The 20,680-nt window shown below is 35.0% G+C and overlaps 1 protein-coding gene across 1 annotated transcript in view; it reads right to left on the bottom strand.

The window, feature by feature from the left end:
- Positions 1-15,132: 15,132 nt before the first annotated feature.
- The window catches only part of RSPH1 (radial spoke head component 1), a 43,687-nt gene continuing 38,139 nt past the window's right edge, over positions 15,133-20,680 (bottom strand). Inside the window, exon 9 of the mRNA XM_051991184.1 lies at positions 15,133-15,294. Within this exon, the coding sequence (XP_051847144.1) occupies positions 15,260-15,294 (35 nt within the window). The 3' untranslated portion in view covers positions 15,133-15,259. The remainder of the gene's footprint in view (positions 15,295-20,680) is intronic.

Raw genomic sequence — 20,680 nt, 5'->3', positions numbered from 1 at the left:
CTTTCCTCCTTACTCTGGTTAACTCTGTAGTCAGTCTAATAAATAGTATGCTTAAGCCTCATGACATATTCTTTTATTGGATTCTTTCAAATTCCTTTCCTCTTTAACTATATGCTCTCCCAATTCTATTGCATATTTGTCATTTCTAGTGTTTATTGAACCCCTTCATTTTATCTGTAACCTATTCCCCTAAATAAATTTATCTTTTGTCAAAGAGAATGGCCATTGTGAATTTGTCACATGTTTATTTTGAACAAGCTATTGCTATCCCAACCACATCAAAACAATTTATGTATATGTCCAGTTCTTCTTTTCCCACTGTAAATAAGACTAAGATTCTTGAAATGACTCCCCTCCTCATCTACCTTTGCATATTCTTGTGAACTGCAATTATGAGAAAAATTCCTACCCTTTCTTGCTCATTCATTCCTAGTGTATAAGCTTTTTCTCTCTCCTTTCTTATCTTTCTTACAACCAACTGATGAACTTTCTTTGGGGGCAAAGAATCCTGGCAGGATAGTTTTGCTAAGAAGACACTTTCTTAGTGGACAAGGTTTTATCGGTACTATTGCAGAGATGGATTTGCACTGAGAAGAAAATATCTTCACCAGTGGGCAAAATGCTGTTAGGACTTCTGCAAAGATGTCTGGGCACAAAGCACTAGATATATTGGGGCTGCTTTGATCTTTGGCCCTTGGCTGAAGGCCAACTCCAGATAAATCTGAGAGACTGATTTTCAATTCAATTCAATTAAAAATTGAATGAGATTACTTATCTGAGTGTTGCTCTTATGGACAGAATGGTATGTTCCTTCTAGAGGAGGGTTTGAGGCCCCAAATTACCTTTCTCCCACATATTAAAGGGACACAGTTTCAGGGCCCTCCACAAAGATTAAAGGGGACACAATTTACATCAGAGCAGTATGTAAATAAGCCACCTTTAGACCCATGTTTATTTTTGTTTGTTTGGCTGTTTTCTGGCCAGGCAAGATTTGCTCAGGATAACACAGCTTGTAATTGTCAAGTATCTGAAGTAGAAATTTTATCTTTCTTTCTTTATTGCTCAATTATATCTATCTTTCCTACTTTTCTTTTTATTTATGTGTTTGCATTTCAAGAATTCTGACCTAGATTGGCTAAGATGACAGGAAAAATAATGATGAATGTTGGAGGCGATGCGGGAAAACTGGGACACATGCATTTTTGGTGGAGTTGTGAACGAATCCAACCATTCTGTAAAGCAATCAGGAATTATGCCCAAAAAGTTATCAAACTGTGCATACCCTTTGATCCAGCAGTGCTACTACTGGGCTTATATGCCAAAGAAATACTAAAAAAGGGAAAGGGACCTGTATGTGCCAAAATGTTTGTGGCAGCCCTGTTTGTAGTAGCTAGAAACTGGAAAATGAATGGATGCCCATCAATTGGAGAATAGTTGGGTAAATTGTGGTATATGAATGTTATGGAATATTATTGTTCTGTAAGAAATGACCAGCAGGATGAATACAGAGAGGCTTGGAGAGACTTACATGAACTGATGCTGAGTGAAATGAACAGAACCAGGAGATCATTATACACTTCAAAAACAATACTGTATGAGGATGTATTCTGATGGAAGTAGATTTCTTCGACAAAGAGAAGATCTAACTCAGTTCCAATTTGTGGGGAATAGATAAGGTGAAGAACTTACAGGAATGTATGAATTCTTTTTCTGTATTTTATTGTTTCTGTGTCTCCCCTATGACCTGTATATGTGCAGGCTCATATCTACTTGAGCCTTGGCCAGCTAGAAACATATTTACTTAACCTGAACTAATGACATTTATTGGTATTTGACATTTATCAATATTTAGTCTATTAGCTGGACCACTGTCTGCTTGATTAAGCCTGAAGGCCTGACTTTATGTTTCCCAGAAATCAGGAGATTTCAGGGAAACAGAAACCTTCCATTCCAATCTCCCCAAATAGCAACAACCAATTAGATGCCTCCCCCTCCCCTTCTCAATGCTCTCTTACTTGTGATGTAATTTCTTGTATAAAAGCTATGTATCTTTACTACTTCTTTAGCCCTCCTACCGCGAGCTTATCTTGCGATGGGACGGCTCATCCTCCGGAGGTTTTTTTCAATAAACAACTTTTCTGCCTTCTACTGAGGGATCTCTGAGTAGTCATTTTGGGTAAGGGTCTTCTACATCCCTCACAAATTGATCAAGGATGGACAGAAGCAGCTACACTCAGAGAAGGAACACTGGGAAATGAATGTAAACTGTTTGCATTTTTGTTTTTCTTCCCAGGTTATTTTTACCTTCTGAATCCAATTCTTCCTGTGCAACAAGAGAACTGTTCGGTTCTGCACACATATATTATATCTAGGATATACTGTGACATATTTTACATGTATAAGACTGCTTGCCATCTAGGAGACGGGGTGGAGGGAGGGAAGGGAAAAATCGGAACAGAAGTGAGTGCAAGGGATGTTGTAAAAAATTATCCATGCATATGTCAATAAAAAGTTATAATTATTTTTTTTAAGAAAAGAATTCTGACCTGTTCTTATACTGCTATCAGCAATATTTGAAAATTCTCTATTCTGTTAAAGATCCTTTTTTTTAAATTACCCTGTGGAATTATATCCAGATTTTCAGATCAATATTTCCATAATTGTAAGCCTTTTTTTCTTGCCTTTTAGAATATTGAATAACCAAATATTGAATAACTCTTCTTTATAAGATAGTCTTGTGTAATCATGATTGTCATTTGTTGATAATTGAAGTCTGTCTTTCTCATTGTGTTCTCACAAAGTCTTTTGATCTTTTATTTCTTATTGACTCAGGAAGTTATTTGGTTCTGATTGCTCTGTTCTTTTTTTTTTTATGCTGTTAAAGATTTTCTACCCTTTTTTCCTGTTATTTCTTCCTTAAATTTTTAAAAGTCTTTTTTTCCCCTTTTGTTTGTTTTTCAATCATGTCAATCATTTTTCATTATTCCATTTAGGGTTTTCTTGGCAAGAATGCTGGAATATTTTGTTGAGGCAGAAGATACTCCAATAATATTAGGGTCACCTGGGTGGTGTTATGGGTATGGTAAAAGAATTCACAATACTCTGTTAATCTCCAAGTTAAGGGGCAAAGATTTATTATGATTGCAACAAAGAAAGCTGAAATTCCAAGGGAATCTAACAAAGAGACAGAAATAAGAATTTAATTTTTTAGGAAAGAGGAATAAAGATTAGATTCTTATGCTAATTCTAGGGTTTAGAGGTATTGTTGAGAAGTGGTAGGGGTGAGGTAGTTCCCATCATTGGATTCTATGACTTATTGACCAACAAGTTTGCTCTCTTACAGCCAGCATTATTTGGGGTACTTCCAAGGACTGGTATCCTTAGGATTTCTCAGGAATTGCTATATTTTTATACCTGATCGATTTGACATTTCCTTCTCCAGCTAAGTGACTTGCCCAAGATCACACAGCTTGTAAATTTCTTAAGCCAGACTCAGAAAGATGTCATTCTGATTCCCAGTCCAGGGCTTCATCAACTATTCCACTTAGATATATAATTTTAAAAAGAGTTCATACATAATTTTTTTAAATTTCTTCTACATATTCTCATATTCTTTATGACCCATATCTAGAATCTTCTTGAATTTGTGTGGTTACTTTTTTCTTCTGGATATGTATTTTGGACTTCTTTTCAACTCCTAGTATTTTTTAAAAATTGTATTCAGTGTTTTCTTGTTTGTTTCTGTTTACTCATATCTCAAGGATTAGTTTGTAGTTGAGATTTTGTGCCCAGTTCAGACTACATTCTCTCTGCCTCTCTCTCTCACTGTCTTAATTTGGATGATAAAGTCCTGCTTGGTTGTGTCTCTTCTGAAGTCTGGATGCTATTGCCTCTGACATTCTATATGGGGGATTTAGGTCTCACAGAATGCACCTTCTACAGAAATCCCTGCCTTCTGCCTCCATCTCCTGAAGCTCAACACGGGTTTTAGCCTTTTCCTCTTGTGCATGTCTTTCTTAAAGTCCCCGACTCAGCATTGGTTCCATTCCTTGTTATGACTCTGATAAAGCTGGATGTTGTCAATTACATCAGTAGCAAGTCTCCTGCAAGTCCTGTATCCTGTTCAGTACAGGATGCCTGATTACTCCACCATCCCTGTATCTTCCCTGTATCCTACTATGGTATTTGTGTCCTACTAAGCAAACTGCCAGAACAGCCCATTATTGACATTGTCTTTTGCTATGACTTTTCTGGGGGCTGCCTGGGAGACTATTTTCTACATACAGTCATCCCTATACAGACCCTATTTTCCATTGTGGCTCCTTCAGTCTGTTTTGCTTATATTGAGGACATTTAATATTATTTTGTACCACTATTGGGTCTTTATCCCAAGGGAATCATAAAGGAGGAACTCACATGTGCAAAAACATTTGTAGCAGCTCTTTTTATGGTAGCAAAGTATCCAAAAACAAAATATATTCCTAGAATGTATTTAAGCCAACAATCTGGGAGATTGTGATTGACATATGCCATCATTTTGTTGTTTAGTCATTTCAGTTGTGTTCCACAGTTTTGTGACTCCTTTTAGGGATTTTCTTAACAAAGATACTGGTATGATTTGCCACTTCCTTGTTTAGTTCATTTTATAGAAAATAGAACTGAATGAAGCAACAGCATAAAATAATTTACCCAGGCTCAAACAACTAAGTGTCTAAGAGCAGATTTGAACTCAGATATTTTTAACTTTAATCATAACACTCCATCCGCTGTGCCATCTAACCACCTTAAATGGTACCAAACTCTACTGTAATGTATGGTATATAGCCATAGGTATATGTCACTCCACAGGAGTGACTTTTTTAATATCGACATTAGAGGCAGAAAGGTAATAGTTGTGTCAAATGCCTCCTCACCACTCAGAATATAATGTTTATGTGAGCCATGAGGTGATGCTCAAATTTTGAGCTATTCTAGCTCCTTCCCTTTGCATAGATTAGACCAGACCGTTCTGGGTCCCCATCTCCTACCTTAGAAATCAATGCCATTTCTATCTCATTTTGTTTGCTTTAGGGAGAATAATTATGTTGATTATCATAACTTACTTGGACTGCCTGCTCCCATCACCATTAATATTCTAATATCTTTTCCAGCTTCTAGGGATCCACAAAGAACTAAATACCCATATTAGGTTAGATGGAATTAGGTTAAATGGAATTGAAATTAAAAGACATAGAATCAAAACTGCTGAGCTGTTGAGCCCACCTACTCCAACAAAGGTCTAAAATCTCAGTTTCTCAACAGCTGCATCAAGTAATGAAGATTTAAATCATTTGTAACTGTGCTTTTCCTGGGAACAGATTCATCCAGGCTTCTTTTGCAAAGGAGAACTATTAAGCATCCCTATAAAATAAAAGTCACAAAAAGGGAGAAAAAAAATGTTCTTATCAAATGGTGGCTCTGCTCTAACTCTAGTTGTTATTCATTTACTTCCTGGTCAATCACCAAGTGAAACCTGGAGTCTAAAGATACTTTTAATGTCTCTCTAATGGTTCTAATAGGACCCCGTGCTGCCCTAGGCCTTAGGGCTACCTGTGTCTCAGGAAGGTTTTCTGCATATCAGCCCAGATGAAGACAAACTTATATATCTTTGGAGATAGAGTCAGTATGATACCAATGGGAGACTGTCCTATTATCTATAGTTCCAATAAAATGATATTTTAAAATTGCCTTTTACCAAATTACAAAAAAATTAAATTTTTTAAAAATTGAAAATTTCTACTAAAGAGTAGGGAATGAGGACTAGGGAAGTAGGAAGCTTAAATCTTAGAAAATCTTAGAAAAGCATTTCAATAAGAGACTGATGAGGCTGTAGGAGTAACAAGAGGTGGGCCATGCTGGTCAAACAGTTTTTTCCCTGACTCAAACCCAAGAAACTCCCTAAGACCTCAGAAACAGCAGTTATCAGTCTACATGGATGGATTTTCCTTTATCACATTAATTCAAAAGTCCTGTTTCCTGCCTGAACCCACCAAAAAAGGGGAGCAAGAGAGATCTCATAAGATTCCATTTTGTCTGTTATTTCTTAGTATTATCACTTAGACATTGTGCTAAAATATTTAGGTTATTAGATAACTCTAGTATATACTAGGTTGTTGTGCTAGTGCCAGGAATCAGAAATAGCTGAATTAGAAACTAGCCTCAGACATTCACTTTGTGTCCCTGAACAGTTACTCAATCTCCTTGGTCCTTAGTTTCCTCATCTGTAAAATGGAAATAATAATATCAACTAGTTCATCGACTTATTGAATATATAGAAAGTACTTTGAAAATCTTAAAGAGCTATGCAAATACTAGATATTATTTTTCTGAAAATATTTTTCTGTATTAATTCTTGTCTATTTCATCATTTTACTTGATAAAGAAACTGAAGTGCAAAGAAGTCTGCTAACCCAAGATACTTCATTGTGACGGAGTCTACATTAGATCCAAAGTGTTCTCTTCCTAGAATATTATTTGTGCATTGAACCATGCATCTAACAAACAATATGACTTTTCAAAACAGATAACAAAGGTGAAGATGAAGGCCCTGGTCTGCATGATAGAAGAATTGGAGTTGCTGAGAGATGAGAGAGTTCAACCTTCTGTCATTCTCCTTTTAGTCTCCTTTGGGGATTCATCAAGCTTGGAGTCTTCTTCCTGATACTGAGTCACTTTGGGCACTCTTGGCTTCTAATTTCAAGAAAGAAAATGGAAAAGGCCAACATAATTTTAGGTTATGGAAAAAAACTCAACAACAATTTTGAGAAGACCTGGGAGGAGCTGACAATATCCATCATGTCACTATCCCCAGCTCACTACACTAGAACTTTGGGGGAATTTCCCCTTAAGAGAGATCTAGAAATCTCTCTCTTAGTTGCATCAGATTATTTTGATCCCAGTAGGAAAATTCCTTTAATATATATTGTCTGATTTACATTCTCCTATGGATATCTTCTCTGATTTCTAGTTTTCTGTGATTTGGATAAATGGGTTACTTTGCTGTATTCTAGTATCTTCCTTTCCCACCCTCCAAATGATAAAACAATCAGAAGTTAGAACAAACTTGATCATAATCCCTAGATCAGTGGTTCTCAAAGTCTGGTCCAGAGCATCCTGAGGAATCTCTGAAATCCTTTCAGAGAGCCTACAAATTCATAATTGGCTTTTATTTTTAATGTAATCAATATCTATAACTATAACTCACATAAACAAAAACTCTTTGAAAAGATCCTCAATCATTTTTAATAGGATAAAGATATTGAGAACAAAAGTTTGAGGACCACTGCAGATGAATAATATTTAAGAGAGGATACAATTCTAGCTCTCTCTAAGAATTGGGGGCCTCTGGCCCCAATTTCCTGTTCCTGTCCTGGGAGGAATGAAAATCTCCCTCGGAGAAGGGGGAGAAGAGGCTAAAAATATCTATTCTGCCTCCTTGGAAACCCCATCTCTCACTAAGGGAATGCCTCTTTCCTTACATGGGTGTTACTCTCAAGTACTGATTCATTAATTTCTAGTTTACATATACACATTCAATACATATTTTACCATTTCAATACAAAACCAACATTTAGTGGTGGAAGAAGGTGAGTTTGAGTTAGCCAGTAGTATGTAAGAAGAAATCCTCTCCTTCCATTGATTACCTCAAAGAGTGGAGTTAACTATCCTAGCCAAGCTTCATGCTACCCTTTTGTGATTTCTTTTTCCATTTGAAGATGCCCGTTTAATGTTTTCTTTAGTCTGATTTCACTTGCTTCAAAATTCTGGAAGCAGGGAATATATGATGTGAGTTTCTCTGATCTCTGCATGTCTTCAAGTAGCTCCAGAAGGGGTATCTCAATCAACAATCCTCCAGCTTCTCTCTTGTGGAAAATATTTTATTATATTGTTTAGAAATTTTGTTATGCTGTTTAAATCTAACTAGGTCTTGTTGAAGCCAGAATATCATCCGGATTTCTTGAGAGAAATGATTCCTTTGGAACCCACACTATTCCAGTTAGTTTTAAGCAATTTGATAGAACCATATCAAATAAGAGCTGCAGATTCTAAGTTTACTTGTCTAACTATAGGAAGTTAACTAAAGATCTTCTACCCTTGTTTTGCCTTGTATAGTAGAAAACATAATTCTGTGGAAAGTCCTTCCAAATGTTTATATACCCCAAACCAATAGGAGCAGATGACTATCTTATGACCATTTAGGTCACTGATATGACAGCTGGTGCCATTTCCTCCTGCCCAAATTAAGGAGAAGCCTGTCCATCTTATATGGAGCTATTTCTTGCTTCACCCAACTTGTGTTCTTGATGACATATTATTTTGCTTATTCAATAGAATTATTCTGTATTTGTTATAGCTATTCCACTGTGTCTGGACATCGAACTTTATAAAAATAGGACCCTGGAAGAAGGAGGCATTTCAGGTCATGAGGAAGGTCTGAGGTTTACTTCATTAGAGAGAACCATGGACCCTTCAACAAAGTGCCATTGGCTCAGAACTCTATCTCAGTCTCTTTTATTGTAGAGGGAATAATTTTAATCCCCACATTCTGAAATTTACAGGAATACTGTAAAGACCACAAGGAATTTGGGGTTCCCACAAATCCTGGAATAAACCAAAACTTTTGGGTCTTCACATCCATGTCTTTGAGTGCACCCAAGCTTATGTTTTGGGTTTCCCTTGTGTTTCAGCTTTGCTCATGTTTTATTGAATGTTTATATTTATTCATATCCTTCTCAGTCTATCAGGATGTCAAATTGTTCTCTCAAATCAGAATTTTTTAATTGTGTTCATGTGATTTGTGTGCAGGTATCCTTGTCTAAGGGTAACTGAGGGGTGTAGTAGTTAGAGTGCCAGATCTGGAGTCAGGAAGATTATTTTCTTGAATTCAAATCTGGCCTCAGATACTAGTAAGTCACTTAACTCCATTTGCCTCAGTTTCTTTATCTGTAAAATGAACAGAAGGAAATGACATACTACTCCAGTATCTTTACATACATGCATACATACATACACACACACACACGCACACACACACACACCCAAAAGGGGACATGAAGAGTCACATACACCTGAAATGACTGTAAAACATCTTAGTCTAAATCCTATACAATGTAAACTTTCCAAAGACTGGATGAGAGCTTATTATATCCCTTCCAGCTTATTCTCCTCTACGATAGGAACTAATACATTTCTTTCTAAACCTATTTTAGATTTTGGAACTTTTTCTTGGGAACAACGCCCCACACATGGGACTATGGGAACTAAGGAATTTAAATCTTCCTTCTATGTACCCACTTGTGCAGGATCACTTAATTTTAGAGAAAGAAGAGTTATAAGAAATTATCTTATTTAATTTATGCTTATAGTGACACAATTGTTTAATGCAGAATTGCTATGAGAATCCAGGTCTTTGGGCTTCAAATTCAGTGGTCTGTGTGGTTGGTTGATTAATTAGACAACTTCATTGTCTAAGAAGACCAAAATGGCATTATGATGTTGTAGTCATCAAGGTACAGTGTGTCTGACTATTGCTGTTCAGAACTCAGAAGGCTCTACCACAGGTTGAGCACAAATAGTCCAAATAAACATTTGGATTATAGAAGTCTCTAAATTTATGTATTTCACATGCTTTTGAGCTGCTGTCATGGTAAGCAGATCAAGATTGAGTGAAGTAGACAATTTTTAGGGTACCTTTTCTAGTCCTTTGCTCTGGCCAGAAAGTGAGCAGCAAGAGCCTAAAACAAATACTCAGAGAGCTGCTGAATTCTATTACTGTTTCTGTCCAATGACAGATCCTGGACTGCTGTTGTGACAATAGCTCCCATTGTATCCATACTTGCTACTTTGTCACTTGCTGCTTGTCACAGGATTTTGAGGTAGGCAAAAATGGTAAATGGTATTGAATTGATCATTGTATAACCTTGTTGCCAAATCATCTTGACTTTTGTCTTGCCACTGGATTGTGATGACTAGAAGAGAGAGTGAAGCTGGCAACTTTGTGCCTTACTTCAATTCATTTTGTGTTTGAAATAAAAATTATCATTTACCATTTTACCATTTTAGAAAGAATAATTAATGAAAATCAATGCAAATATACCACAAACTAAATATGTTGTCAACAATGGAATATGGAAGACAGCTTTTATCAATGAAATTAAATGAAAGAAAATTACCTGAACTCATTCAAAGGCAAAACTGATTTTGCAGATTGTCACTAAAGAAATCTGTTATCATTTTTCAATCATTTTTGCTGTATTGGGGTTTTCTTCTCCAGCTCATTTTACAGATGAGGAAACTGAACCAAATAGAGTTAAGTGACTTGCCCAGGGTCACATAGTGTCTGAGGCAAGATTTTAACTCAGGAAGACTTCAGGCCCAGCACTCTACCATCCAGCTACCTTGAAATAAGTCATGTTAAATATTATTCTTTTTGTCCACCCCTCCCAGAAATATCAAGCAAAAGGACCAAATATGATGTAAATGGAGTCTGCTTCTAGGTGGTTTGTGGTTGTACTTTTAAAAAGATCTTTTTTCCCAAAATAGTTTGTGATGCTTAATATGGTTTAGACACAGAATATAAGGTTGATTTCAAAATGTATTCACTTAATGGTGATGGCAAGTTTCCTAGTTCTAAAGATATTTTTAAAGTAGGGAAAGGGAGTTATTAAACTTGTAGCTTCACAGGTGTAAGCAACCCTCAATTTAGAAAATCTTTTCATTGATACATAGCTATAATCACATTCTCTCTTTCCACCTCTCTAATCAGTTGTCAGATTTTACCATTTCTATTTTCACAGCATTTTTTCCCTCTAATTGTTTCACCACATCATCTTAGTTCAGGCTCTCAACAACTCTTCTGTAAGATTATTACAATATAATTTTACTATTTATAATTTATGAATACTCATCTGAAACTATTCTCTTCAAACCAATGAGCTGGAAAATGGTAATGGATAGAATGAGGAATGGAAAGGAAGGTACAGCTAAATTGCCTATCCCTTAATGTGATAATGCATAGATACAATTTGTAGCAACTAAAATTTTAATTTGAATTTAGAGGATTTGGGTGAACTATTAATATGCCATGCTGATGTATTTACAAAAAGAGAGATGGCAAAAATGTGACATGAAAGATTAAGAAATGTGACCTCTTGGTTGCTAAGTAAGCATTTGTAGCTTATATATACGTGACAAAATTATAGATCTAAGAGAATCTTCTTATTTTATGGATGAGAAAGTGAGATTCAGAAGTTAAATAATTACTCCAAGGTCACACAGGCAATAAGTGGTGAAGTCAGGATTAATTTTAGTGCTGTATACTATTTTAAAATTAATGTATCTTGAAATAATTATTTTAATTAGAAATTTTTATATCATTATCCAATACTGTTTTGAATCTGTCATTTTAGATAAGTAAGCATAAATACATATAATTTGAATTGTCTGTTTAAATTAGAATTCCAACAAAAGATGTTCAATGGAATAATATATATGCATATATATATAAACACCTAGTATATTATAAACTTCAATGTTATATTTTCTGTTTTTTAACACTTCCTCTTTAATGACTAATGCAAAAGATATCATTATGAATTTAAGTTAATAACTTCTGTAGGTAATAACTTAGAAGCAAGTCTCTAATGTGGAAAAAAGAATAAGACAAGATCAAATGAAATATTCCCACTATTATATATTTAAAAGATTTTTTTTATTTTTTCATTATTTCTCCTCATTTTCCCTTATTTCCCTTTCATTATTCTTCCCTCAGAAGTTACATATATATATATATATATATATACACATGAAAAAATAGATTTTTTATCTCTCTGACTTTACATTAAATATTTGTGTTTGGTGTTTGTTGCACTTAAAAAAATCCTATTTCCATTTCCTTCCAAGGTAATTATCCCATTTTTGACTTAACGGTCTCCAGAATCTTTTATATTCAGCATATCTTTTTAAATTTTCCTTCAAATATTTTGCTTTTTTTCCTACTCTCACATTAGCATAACCTTAGTCAAGACCTTTATCACGTAATGCACGGATTCACTTTCTATATGCACAACACTGTGCTAATTATTAAGGGAGATATAAAAATATGAAATATTAAAAATTGCCTTCCTGACATTTTAAAATTTAGAATAAGTATGCAACATATTTTTAACTATAATATTAAGTATGAGATGTAGATTATACTAAATAAAATTAATGAAGCAACTTTATAGTTATCTTTCATGATTAGTCTTTCCTGTTTCTTCTCAATTTTTTGCTTTTGAATTTATTGAGTTTTAGATATTTAAAAACATTTTCTACACATAATTCTATATGCAACTATAATTTTTCCCAGTTGCAATTTTTTATGGGGAAGGTATATTCCAATGAGAGAAAAAAGGACTATTAATTTTAAACAGACTGAAATAAATCATCACACATCTTTTTGCTTTGATTCAAAACTATCTAGTCAGGTGAGTAAAAATGATCACCTACCTGAAAAAATAAGTAAGCAATTATACTAAGCACTAACTAGATAACATATGGCTTAAGATCATCTTTCTGATCACTTGCAGTGACCATATAATTATTTGGCAATGCCACATGTGAAAGCAAAAGATCTATCTTCCCCTAGTACCTATATGATGACTAAAGCTAAAGATATTATGAGTTTAACTTAATAACTGATATCTTAATATCATGGCAATAACTAGGAAAGAATTTTCTGTTAAAATAACAATTAAGACCAAGATACAATCGAGCATAAAATACCATTAGTTTATACATTGCAATTCTCTAAAATAATAATTGATGTATAATTTAAGTTAGCAAATTATTAAGCTATTTCTCTGACTTCCTTTAAATCCTTTCTTGGGACACCTATCTTCTATAGATTCACTTTGAACTTTTTGTTTTGTAACTCCAAAATATACACAATTTCCATAATTTGAATGCTTTCTTTACTGCCTGGTGCAGTCTTAAGATGAGCATCCTTAATTACTTTCCAGATTGAATTGAAAATCTGACCCCAGTTTACATATTTGAAGCCTTTCCAACTTGGTAGTATCAACCATAACTCGTGCTCCATTGATATAGCCCTCCAGAACCAAAGGTCCCCTTGAGACCCACATTGAAACATCCAGCTTGCAGAACTTGAGTGAAAACTTTCCTAGGGTATGAAAGAAAATAAGAAAAAAAAAAAAAAGATCCATGATAATAATACCACTAATAATAATAAGCACTTTAAAGTTTGCAGAATGCTTTACCATAGATAGGCAAGTGTAATAACAATCCTGTCAGCTAGGGCTTATTAGAGAAAGGGTTATTCCTGTTTTGCAAAGGAAATGCAGTTCAGAGCAGTTAAATGATTTGCTCAGTCTAATGGTCAAAACCAGTAGTAAAAGACACCAGAGAGATAACTGCTCTGAAGGGGTAGAGTTTCTCATTCTCTCTTCCCTTTTCTACTTATAAATGTGGAAAGATAGCAATGCTCTTATGACCTTGGAAAGGTACCTTTATACCAGGAATAGCACCAGGTGATGACTGTATCTGTGTTAAGAGGTAAGGCTTCCATTAAGAGCCAACTATAGACAAACTGGGTGCCTAACGGGCAGCTCAGTCTAAAGAGTTCTAAGACTAGAGTCAAGAAGATCAGTGTTCAAATCTGATTGACTCTGGGCAAGTGACTTAACCCATTCTCCCCTGGAGAAAAAAATGACAAACCACTCCAATATCTTTGCCAAGAAAACCTCTATGGACAGTACTAATACACGATGATCCTTGGGGTCACAAAGAATTGGCATTAGTGAACAACTCAACAGCAAATACAAGGATGAAAATCACTTCAGGAAATGTGACCTTGATGAGTAGAGAAGTATAGGTTTCTACCAAGGAACCAAACCTTGGGGTCCATCAGGGAGCTAAACATGAGGGAAATTTTCCTTCATCAAGATTCTTCAAAGAGCAAAAAGGACTTCCAGTTAGCAAGATCAGGGTTACCTTTTTTTTTTCCCTTTTTTTTTTTTTTAAAAGCAATTAGGGTTAAGTGCCTTGCCCAGAGTCAAACAGTTACCAAACAGCTGAGGCCAAATTTGAATTCAGATCCTTCTAACTTCAGGACCAGTATTCTATCCATTGTTCACTGTCCCTTGGGTTACCTCTTTACAGGGATGCGGGGAAGGCAGCTTATATTAGTTCATAAAAATCTATTAAATTTTCAATGCGATCATTTTGTCTTGTAAACTTGCAAACCTTAAAAATCAGGATTTGAAAAAAAATCTGGATTTGAACTATTGTTTTGTTAATTATCTAGGCTCAAAATATTGGAGAAAATGTCAATAATGAAAGTTAAACTTAATAGCATGTCATGTATACATTTTTTCCAGTTATTGAACAATTTGTAGCATACTTTTGCCCCTTTATCACATTTATATAGCATTTTAAAGTTTTCAAAGTACTTCCCAGATATCTCAATTTATTCTCACAATAATTCTGGAAGATATGTTTTATTGTTATCACCCCTATTTTATAGATATAGAAACTGAGGCAGATAGAAATGACTTGTTTAGGATCATACAGCTCCTAAGATTTATGGAAGGATTTGAAATCAGGTATTCCTGACTTTGGGCCTAGTATTCTATCACTATACTACACTGCATATTTGTCTTACTACTTTTCTGTTTTAAGTTTGAACCCATCTTCTGCAGGGATCTTGTGTATACATAGGTCAGAGGAAGAAGAATTGGTTCTGTAACTGTTTTTGATATACCTACTTAGTAAATACCCTTAATAAAAGTTAATTAATTCTGCTATAAGCAATAGGAAACACAAAAACTCCTGAATGCCAGTACTAGAAAAGCTCAGAATTTCAGGGTTTCTCTTTTAAATGGCAGAAGACTTGATCTGTATATACAAGTGAGGGTCTACCAAAAAGCCCCAGAGAACAGATTGTATTGTGGGTGGCAGGGAGAGGATTTGACATTATTATCTTCTGATTCCAAATTGGCTCCTATCATCATAGTAGGCTGCCTGGTAAAAATCAATTCAAGACATTTCATCTTAGAGAATGTGCAAAAAAAAAAAAAAGATTTCAAAAACAACTGATCATTAAACTGTTTATTAGACTATTTAAACCAATTTTGCAAACTAGATAAAATGCAATTGCTATATAGGTCCAATATATGCTTTCTTTTTCTGTTGGTCTGCTATTTTAATCTGGTGATGCTGATTATCTTCCTTCCTCTTCCTCCTCCTCATTTATTACTGGAAAATAAATGAAGTGAGACACAGTTTAATTTTAAACTATTTCAAATTCTTAAATTACTTAGCAAGACTTTAGCGATTACTTACCAAGACTATATAAGGAGTAAGGTATAAAGTTCATGAAACTTTTTTTAACTGTTTTAAAAGATAGAAAAGAACACACACAAACACATACATATAGATAGATACACAGACATATATACACATATATGTATACATGTATGTGTATATATAAAGATGAACATTAGTTATGTTCTCACTGCCATCTAGTAAGGACAGTTTGAATTTCAATTCAATTTAAAAAATATTGCACAACCAAGCACTAGGTGCTGGAGACATAAAGATACAAATGAACATCTATCCATTAAACTAAAGAATTCAAATTTGCCAAAAGAAAAAGTTCAAGGCAGATAAATACACACACACAAAATCTATGTTTCTAAATATACATCACCGTAGCAACAGCAATAAATATTGCAATTGCAAGGGTACCTACTATATAACCTAGTATAATTTTTCCTTAAGAAGCAGGGAAATTGTCCTTGAGAATTCCTCATTGGTCTAGGAGACTAGTACACAAACCATTGACAAGGCTTTTTGATCACTTGTAGGTATATAAAGATGATAGTACATGATATAGGGATCTAAGATACAAGTCATTGATATGATCCTCCAATCACCTAGGGCAGGACAGAATCAAGATGATAAAGTGGGAGGTAGCATTTTTTTTTTGCCTTAGTTCCTCCACAATTTTCTCTACTATAACCTAGAAAGGATGCCAGACCAAATTCTGATCAGGAAAGCTAAGAAAAGTCACAGTGAGCCATTTTTTCCATCCAAGGCATCTTAGAAAAACAGAAAAGTCTACAGACAATGGGACTGCTTAAAAGAACATCCCATAACTGGAAATTAGTATGACAGAAATTAGGCATGGACCTACACTTAACACCATATACCAAGATAAGATCAAAATGGGTCCATGACCTAGGCATAAAGAACGAGATTATAAATAAATTAGAGGAACATAGGATAGTTTATCTCTCAGACTTGTGGAGGAGAAAGAAATTTGTGACCAAAGATGAACTAGAGACCATTACTGATCACAAAATAGAAAATTTTGATTATATCAAATTAAAAAGCCTTTGTACAAACAAAACTAATGCAAACAAGATTAGAAGGGAAGCAACAAACTGGGAAAACATCTTCACAGTTAAAGGTTCTGATAAAGGCCTCATTTCCAAAATATATAGAGAACTGACTCTAATTTATAAGAAATCAAGCCATTCTCCAATTGATAAATGGTCAAAGGATATGAACAGACAATTTTCAGAGGATGAAATTGAAACTATTACCACTCATATGAAAGAGTGTTCCAAATCACTATTGATCAGAGAAATGCAAATTAAGACAACTCTGAGATACCACTACACACCTGTCAGATTGGCTAAGATGACAGGAAAAAATAATGATGAATGTTGGAGGGGATGCGGGAAAACGGGGACACTGATGCATTGTTGGTGGAATTGTGAACAAATCCAACCATTCTGGAGAGCAATCTGGAACTATGCCCAAAAAGTTATCAAACTGTGCATACCCTTTGATCCAGCAGTGCTACTACTGGGTTTATACCCCAAAAGAAGAGAAAGGGACCTATATGTGCCAAAATGTTTGTGGCAGCCCTGTTTGTAGTGGCTAGAAACTGGAAAATGAATGGATGCCCATCAATTGGAGAATGGCTGGGTAAATTGTGATATATGAATGTTATGGAATATTACTGTTCTGTAAGAAATGACCAGCAGGATGAATACAGAGAGGCTTGGAGAGACTTACATGAACTGATGCTAAGTGAAATGAGCAGAACCAGGAGATCACTTTACACTTCGACAACGATATTGTATGAGGATATATTCTGATGGAAGTGGATTTCTTTGACAAAGACTCAGTTTCAATTGATAAATGATGGACAGAAGCAGCTACACACAAAGAAAGAACACTGGGAAACGAATGTGAACTATTTGCATTTTTGTTTTTCTTCCCGGGTTATTTTTACCTTCTGAATCCAATTCTCCCTGTGCAACAAGAGAACTGCTCAGTTCTGCAAACATATTGTATCTAGGATATACTGCAACATATCTAACATATAAAGGACTGCTTGCCATCTAGGGGAGGGGGTGGAGGGAGGGAGGGGAAAAATCGGAACAGAAGCGAGCGCAAGGGATAATGTTGTAAAAAAAATTACCCTGGCATGGATTCTGTCAATATAAAGTTATTATAAAATAAAATAAAATATTTATTAAAAATAAATAAATAAAATTAATGATTATTCCCTAAAAAAAAAAAAAAAAAAGGAACATCCCAGCTTTGTCACTCATTACCCAGTTCCATGGCAAAAAGAATCAATTAGAATCTTGGTCGCAAAGAACTGGGTAAAGAATAAGATATAAATTCAAAGATTTTAACTATGTGGCTCTGAGCCCAAGGGAATGGGGAGTAAAGAGAGTTTTAATGTTTCACATAAACCTATAGTAGATTAAGGGCAGGCTAAGAGGATGCCAGCAGTTTAGTCACTATAAACTTACAGAATCTCCCAGCAATCTGTGACTGAATCCAGTAGCAGTTTATGGAAATAAACACAAACCAATAGATCCAATATAATTTAGGAATTTGAAAGTCACAGACCAAAACAGCAGTGAACCGATTTCTTCTTCAATCACACTACTTTGAAAATACCAAAAACCTATAGGCTTCAGCAGGACATAAAAGACAAACACAGGACATTATAAAAAAAAAAAAATCAAGAGTATGACAGGAAAATTCTTTCAGATCTATAGATAGCAGCAGAATTCATAGAGAAGATCATAGAAGGTAAAATAAAAGGTTTGGATTATCTAAAATTAAAAATTTGTACATAAATAAAATCAATGAAGGAAAAAAAACTTAGAAAAGAAACAGGCAGAGAGAAGATTCTGGGAAGATGGTGGAGTAAGACAGGAAAAACCAGGTTCTCCAAAATTCTCCCAAAAACACAATAAAAAATATTGCCACAAAATGTTAAGCTACAGAAATAATTAAAAGTCAGAGTAAAGCATTTGTCCTCTTAAGACAACTGGGTCCTTAAGGTCCAACCTGTAGGAGCAGAAGTTTGACCTGATTAAATAAAGATAAACTGCTGAATCAACAGAAAACAGAGGTGGGGGGAGAGAGGAGGAGGTGGTAGGGAACAGGGGACAGGCAACATTCTCCTCAGTAAAACTTTCACTCCAGGAACAGTTTGAGAGTTAGACACTGAGCAGGGCAAGTCTGAAGGATCTTCTTCAGTCACTGCATGCCAGGGCCAGAAGTACTAACCAGGTGCAATCTGGGCTGCAGCTATATAAGAGAAAGAGTGAGCATACATCTTATAAATATAATAGCAGAACTGCTGGGACCCGGCTGGCAGTGGGCACTCACAGGAGGACCAAGTTCTTGAATTTGTTTTCCATTCCAGGGCAGAGCAATAAGCTTAAATATGCAGCCTTGAGAAGGACCACTTAAGAACTTTATCACTACAAGAGCAAATAGAAGGAATATATATAGACATAGGGTGTGATAAAGAGTATTGCACTGGGAGAAGAGGGCAGGGGGAGAAATGGGGTAAATTTTTACACATGAAATTACAATTACAATGGAGAGAAAAGTGTGAGGGTGACAGGCAATACTTGAAGCTTATTGTCATCATAACTGGCTCAAAAAGGGAATAATATGTATAGTCAGTTGGACATAAAAATCTTACACTATAGGAAAGTAAACAGGGATGAGGATAAGAGAAGGAGATAGGGGTTACTGGTAGAAGGGAGGCCAAACAAGGGGAGATTGTGGTCAGAAATAAAACACTTGTGAGAAAGAATGAGGTGAAAGGTAAAAGAGAGAAGGAACAAGGGGAAAATAGGATGGAGGGAAATACAGATAGTTATGATAGCTATAAATGTGAATAGGAATCCAAAAAATGGAAGCAAAGAGTGGAATACTACAATATGCTGTTTACAAGAAACACATTTGAAGTGTAGACACACACAGAGTAAAAGTAAGGGGTTGGAATAGAATTGATTATGGTTCAGTTGAAGATAAAAAATAAAAGCAGAGGTAGCAACCATGATCTTTGATAAAGCAAAAAGCAAAAAATATTTAATTAAAGGAGATAAGGAAGAGAGGGAAAGAGAAAAGGTAAGCATATCTTGCTAAAAATAAAAGCACATACCTTTTACATGTGTTACATAAAAGCACATGTAAAAGGTACATGAAGTCATATCAGTACTAAATATATTCAGCAAATGGTATATATAGTATCTACATTTTTAAAAGACAATGTTAAATGAGTTATAGGAAGAAATATATAATAAAACTATATTAGTGGGGTCCCTCAACTTTCCCCTGGCAGAACTAGACAAATCTAACAAAAAATAAAGGTGAATAGAATTTTTTAAAAGTTAGATGTGCTAGAAAAAAATTGAATGGGAAAAGAAATAAATATACCTTTATCTCAGCAGTACATGGCACCTATACAAAAACTGACCATGTATTAGGACACAAAAACTTCATAATCAAGTGTAGAAAAACAGAAATACTAAATGCATTCTTTTCATATCATAATTCAATAAAAATTATGTTTAATAAAGGGAAGTGGAAATATAGATTAAGAATTCTTTGGAAACTAAATACTCTAATCCTAAAGAATAATTAGGTCAAAGAATAAATCATAGAAACAACTAGTAATTTAATTAAAGAGAATGACAACAATGAGACAACATATCAAAATTTATGAGTCAAAATAGGATACAGGAGAAAAAAATTTTATAGGACTATAAAACTGGGGCAAGTAGATGGTAGAGTGGGTAAAGCTCTGGCCCTGGAGTCAGATATTTAACACATATTAGCTATATGACCCTGGGCAAGTCATTTAACCCCAATTGCCTTTTAAAAAAAGAACTTGTATAATTGTTATGCCACAGTTTCCTTTAATTGTTCTGCCTCAGTTTCCCAAATTGTTCTACTTCAGTTTACCTGAATTGTTCTGCCTCAATCCCCCTGGTTGCAACCTCCCCTTCCTATCAGGATTGATATAACTTAGGGCTGGCTACTCTAGGGCCATAAACTATAAATGTTTAATCTCAGATAAGGGGGAAATCTTCTATTTCAGACATCCTGGCTCCTAGGTATCAAGTTATCAAGTTATCAAGAAGTTATCAAGTTGTCAAGAATTTATGGTCCTCACTCCCAACCTGTCAAAACCTAATTTATGGTCTGCTCACCAGTGTTCTACCCCTTTCTCCCCACCCCCACCCCAGCCTTTGTCTCTCCTGATCACTGGGAGCCTTGTAAAGAATCCTTGGAATTCTTCAGCGTTACT

Source organism: Antechinus flavipes, chromosome 3 (genome assembly GCF_016432865.1).
Source record: "Antechinus flavipes isolate AdamAnt ecotype Samford, QLD, Australia chromosome 3, AdamAnt_v2, whole genome shotgun sequence".
In the NCBI taxonomy this organism is placed as follows: domain Eukaryota; kingdom Metazoa; phylum Chordata; class Mammalia; order Dasyuromorphia; family Dasyuridae; genus Antechinus; species Antechinus flavipes.
This window is presented reverse-complemented; position numbering and strand designations above follow the sequence as displayed.